The sequence below is a fragment of the Falco cherrug genome, chromosome Z (genome assembly GCF_023634085.1).
Source record: "Falco cherrug isolate bFalChe1 chromosome Z, bFalChe1.pri, whole genome shotgun sequence".
Taxonomy (NCBI): Eukaryota; Metazoa; Chordata; class Aves; order Falconiformes; family Falconidae; genus Falco; species Falco cherrug.
In genome coordinates this window covers 84006753-84012196 of record NC_073720.1, presented here as the reverse complement: position 1 = coordinate 84012196, position 5444 = coordinate 84006753, and the positions used below count along the sequence as shown (strand labels likewise).

Below are 5444 nucleotides of genomic sequence, written 5' to 3'. Positions count from 1 at the left end.
GCAGGATAAGGGAAGCCCAAGTTCAGTGTTGCTTCTGTGCCTGAATGTGAAGGATTTGAATCCAAATCTCACAAATTGCCAGATGACTAAACTACAAAATACCCAGTAGTAAAGATTCCCAATCTGTTCTTAAATTTAACTCCCATTTGTAATATAAATTACTGAATACTAATCAAAGCAGAGCCTTTTGGGTCAACACACAGATGAATTGTGATTATAATGGGGGAATTGTTTACACTCTTTCACTTCAGCCTAGTAAGTATTTTGAGGTTTTGTTGCATAAGGTAGCTCTAACCAAAGAACCCTATAAGCTTTGTGCAAAATGTACTTTTGGGAGCCAAATTCAAGATAAAATACATGAGTACAAGTATCAGAGAGTGGAAGATCTGGTGGCAACGATTCAGAGGCTGATACAGAGGGGCATGTTGGCTTCTTGGTTGATGTTCTCTTCTGTAATTCTCTATTAGTTCTGTATTAGTCAAATTTTAAAGCGATGTTGAAAAACTGGACAGTAGAGAGGGGAAAAATGCCAAGATAAGAACTGATGAAATACTTCAGTTTTTCAAATAGCTTGATTATGGTGCAGACATCTTTGGAAAGTAAAAAGAATTGAACTATTTAGAAGTTATTTCTAATCTAGCAAAGAAAGCCAAAAAGCCCTACTGAAAGACATGCTCAACTCAGCACACAGCAGGTGAACGGTAACAGCTGAAATGCACTGAAAGAAAACGGGTGTCTTCAAATCAGGCAGACTCACCCAAGTTCAGACTTAATTTGCACTCAAGAGGAAATCAGCTGGGTGATGTTCTACTGGCTGTGCGGGACAGAGGCGAGATGAGGCAAATGGTTTAATAACCCCTTTGGGACCTAAATCTGATTGTGTCACATGCCATTGCCCGTCTTCACACTAGGCACCGTAACTGCTGTCATTTGAATACCATGAATAAATACCATTTTCAACATTTACAGTGACCATTTTCAATTTGAGGAAGGCTGATTTCCAAAATATGCATTAAAATTCATGCAATGCCTCCTCCCAACTTGCCTGAGGAAATGTTTTGATTCCTGATGAATTTAATAGTCCCAGAGAAACATTAGAATTTTTTGGCCAGACTTAGTAGTAAGAAATTTAATTTCAGTTCCTACAAGAAGAGCTTTATGAGTGACATGACTACTGAAGATACAATTCCAGCTACACTAGGCATCTGTCTCTTCTAAAAAAGATTTGAGTTAATTAAGTTCTGAATTGCATTATTTATTAGTTAATATGAACATCTCCCAAACAGTATCTGTGCTCAGCCGCTGGACAGGCAAAACCAAGAGTAATACATTGTGCTTCAGGCTTTGAAAACACCAAGCAACAAACTACCCAACAAACATCCTCCTTCACATAGTTATGCAACAGTTAACTATGTAGTATCCAAAGGATAAGTTGTTATTCTGTAGTCCTGAAAACTAATTGGTTCTTTCTTTGTACCGTGGCATTTTATAAAACTGGAATTGCCTCATTAAAACATAATATTTTGAATGACTACAAGGTCACAGTAGATCCGAGGTTAGTTCTCTATCTTACTCCCTGACATATTTTCATTGAAAGACTTACATTCCCTCTGTGTTGTATTAACATCCAGTAAGAAGTACCCACTCCCCCACACCGACAAGAACAAGGAAACACTGCAAGGTGTGGCAGGGAACTTGCTCTCTAACACCTTCCACTGCAGAGCAGCCACCCCTCGCGATACAGGTTTGTGATGGTGCAGCCCCTCCAGATTATTTAAGACTGTATGACCCCAAAGCAGTAGTTAGCCCACTGCCGTTTTTGGTGCGCGTAATACTTGTCCGCTCTGTACCGGACCATGTGGCAGGGTGACGGTGCTCTCTTCCTCCATGCTTACAGCACTCCAGCCCTCAGAAACTATGTAGGCAACGGAGGAAATACTGGAGACCTTTCATTTCTACAATGCAGCGTACTTTCTTGGGTCAGGGCCCCATCAGCTGTGTTACAGTGCCACACTAGGACCCAAGCTTCAGTAGCCTTACAGCTCTGCACAACTGGCAGCCTCACAGCCCAGAAATTGTTTCATGGGGCCCTTTTCATGACATTTGCAGGAAGAAGGGTTTGTGAGGGGACAGAGGCCTTAGAAGGATCTACCAATCCATCCCAACAGCGGGACAGTCACTACTCTAGTTAATAAGCTGAAGAAGCATTCATGAAGGTGCTGCCGACTGGGGATGGTCCGCAAAGCACTGTAACACCCCCTTCATTCCATGAAGTAACTCTCTGAGGTTCCCAGCAGACAGCTGTATGGCTCCACACAACAGAAAGGTAAATTTGGAAACACAAGTGCTTTTCAAGCCTACCTGCTGGTTATACAGATGCTCTGGCTCTCTTTTGTCATTCAACTGCAAAGCATTTCATACAGAAGGGAAAGCCAGCTGCCAACAGCAAAAGACTACATGCCAACATCTGAGGTCACTTGCAGATACAAATTAAAAAACAGTACGCCTTAACAAACATGAAAGTTTTTCCAGTCAAAAAATTTATTGACATTCTCGGCTAATTCCATCTAAATTTATGATCTTGGTCTCTCCTTCTTGCCCTTGTACAAGGCCAACAGAGAGACATTGGCTACTTTGACAACCTTGAAGCGAACTCCAGGAATGTCACCAACAGCATGACCCTTCCGACCAAAACCAGCAACCAGAACTTCATCGTTTTCCTGCAACAAAAGACCATGTAATTACAAAGGTGTAAATATTAAACCTGTACATAACTCTGAAATGGGCAACGTTAAATTTGAGCCACACCATAGACTTCCTTAAGCAAAGTGTAGAAATACTGAAGGCTACTGATAGATACACATGGATAAAGGACTATTACCTCTTCAGTGTTTGGAAGCATCAGCCGAGATGTCATTTAGCTTGCAGCAGCATGGCTGAGAACTTTACTAAGGATTCTGGTAAGTACAAAAACATCTCTGGTGTTTGTCATCTGCCTCTGCAGCTACAGCTTTAAGATACACATGGTGCAGAATGCCATGAACCCTTGTCCAATTGTTGTCTAGAACTCCCGAATTCTTCAACTTTGACTCAGTGCTTAACTAAACGTGCACAGTTCACGTCAAGCTGACCCTCTATAGTTGTCAAGAATGCTGAATGAAGGGACTTCCAGTGAAGGGAGTCAGATTCAGGAGAGAAAAGCAAAGAACACCCTACCTTTGTGATGTAAGTCACGTGCACTCAGGCTACCCTGTTTATGTTATAGTTAGCTCTTATGGTCTTCAGCCTTGCCCTAGAAGTGAACTCTCCTCATTATAATACTAAAAATCACACCCTCAAAAGGGAAGACCCAGGGCCCACTAAAAGACCCTTCCTCAGAGCGTGCGTAGTAGTAAGATAGGTAATGGATATGTGGATGCGTAGCAAATCATCTATATGGAGTTGCTCTCTGGGCAAGGAAACTGCGGTAAGGTTTTACATACAGTGTTTGTACTGCAGTATACCAGCACTGTTTGCTAGCATCCACACTCAGTAACAGAACAGAATCTCTCTCAGCGTGCAAGACTGGCTTAGCGCACACTGGGAATGGACTCACTCTCACTTTTAGACAACCAAATCACCCCTTAAATCTGTCAATTACGTGGTTTTTTTTCCCCCCTGACATGTAACTTTTTATAGATTAATTCTTGAAAATTACCTCAATGAAGTTCAGGCAACCATCGTTGGGAACAAAAGCTGTTATTTTTTTGCCGTTCTTAATCAGCTGGACTCTAACACATTTTCGGATGGCAGAGTTGGGCTGTTTAGCTTCTACTCCACTAAAATGGAAGTACATGGAAGTTAGCAAAAATCAGTTTGATGAACTAGCAAATACTCATTACACCACCAAAAATCACCCGACTACTCTGTTACATGCAAGTTTGATCTATACTTCAAAACCAAAACCTATTAGCTATTTATTTAGCTACTCAATATATAAACCCACAGTTCCCAAGCCGAGTAAAAACTTACTATCACCTACAGACACATGCTAATTCAATAAATTAAAACCTGAAGGGGGGGGAGTGGAAAGGGAGAAGAGAAACACTTTGGAGCCCTGGCAATGTCCCAATAAAGCTTATAAATTATGAAATGGGAAAAAAAAAAAGGGCAGAAAATAAGATGAGGTCTTTGCCACAAAGCACACACACAACGTTTCTCCCTCCCTCCAAATCCTAACCTGAGGTAAATACTATTTTTATTCTTTTGCTTCTAAATAAGAATTTTCAGCGACACGTGTATAAGAAAAAAAAACCCTTCCGCACAGGCATCTGGAAAAAATAAACCACGTTTCCAACCAAGCATCAGGAAGCTAATGGAAACGTGGCACGTTGCAGGCAGCAAAACCCCAGGGGCACCTCCCCAGCCCCCGGGCTCTACCCACACTTTCTCCAGGACGATGCCCTTGGCGTGGGAAGCGCCGCCGAAGGGGTTGGCCTTCAGCGCCGTGCCCAGATGCGCCTTCTTGTACTGCTTGTCGTGCCACTTCTGGTCGCGGCGGTGGCTGCGCAGCTTCCGGGCGGTGCGGAGCCCTCGGCACTTCCCTGCGGAACGGGGCGGAGGGGGATGAGGGGGTCGCTCCCGCCGCCGCAGCCCCCCAGCCCGGCCCCGGCAGGCGGCCCAGCGGCCCCCCCCCCCCTCCATCCCTCCCTCCCCCCCAGCCCCGCCGCGTGCGCGGGGACGGGGCGCAGCCAGGCCCGGCCGCGGCGCTCCCCGGAACCGCTGGGCCCGGCGCCGTGAGCGCGCAGCGCCGGCGGGGCAGGCGGGCAGGGCGGCGCGGGCGGCCCCGAGGGCGGCCCCGAGGGGCGCCCCCCGGCCCGGCGCGGCCCGGCGCGGCCCCGCCGCAGCTCACCCATGCTTCCCTCACGGCGGCGCGGAGCGAAAGGGGCAGGCGCCGCCCCCGCGCGCCGCTTAGCTGCGGCCGGAAGGCCCCGCCGCGGGCTGCCCGCGCCGCGCCTGACGGGAACGCAGCCCGGCCCCGGCCCCGGCCCGGCTCCCTGGCGGCCGCAGCGCCTCGGCGCCGGCTCGTCCTCCGTTCCGTTCCGGTGCGGCGTCAGCGGGGGCTGCCGGCCCGGCCGGGCAGGGGGGCAGGCGGCGCGCAGGCCGCCTCCCGCGGCTGAGGGGGCGGAGCGGCGCGGGGCCGCGGCCGGCCGGGGTGGGGCGGGCCTCGGCAGCCGGCGCGGTGCGGCCCTGCCCCGCAGCGCCCGGGTTTCCCGTGCTCCACGGACGTGGAGGGTGGCTGCCCGGCGTGGGGCGGGCACGGAGCAGTCTGAGGAGCGCGGAGCACGGCGGCATCGCCCCTGTTGTGCGGAGAGCGGCTTCGCCTGCAGCTGGGGCGGCCCCTTCCCCCTGCCGCGCTGTGCCCGCAGCTCGCCAGGCCCCGCCGCTGCTCGGACGTAGGCAGC

The 5444-nt window shown here is 49.1% G+C and overlaps 1 protein-coding gene across 1 annotated transcript; it reads right to left on the bottom strand.

Moving 5' to 3' along the window:
- Positions 1-2519: 2519 nt before the first annotated feature.
- Positions 2520-5146, bottom strand: RPS23 (ribosomal protein S23). The gene is made up of 4 exons (XM_055698601.1): positions 4892-5146; positions 4424-4583; positions 3698-3818; positions 2520-2720 (listed from the first exon to the last, which is right to left on the bottom strand). Exons 1-4 carry the CDS (start codon positions 4893-4895, stop codon positions 2574-2576), a joined length of 432 nt encoding a protein of 143 aa, XP_055554576.1. The 5' UTR covers positions 4896-5146; the 3' UTR covers positions 2520-2573.
- Between the last annotated feature and the right edge of the window lie 298 nt (positions 5147-5444).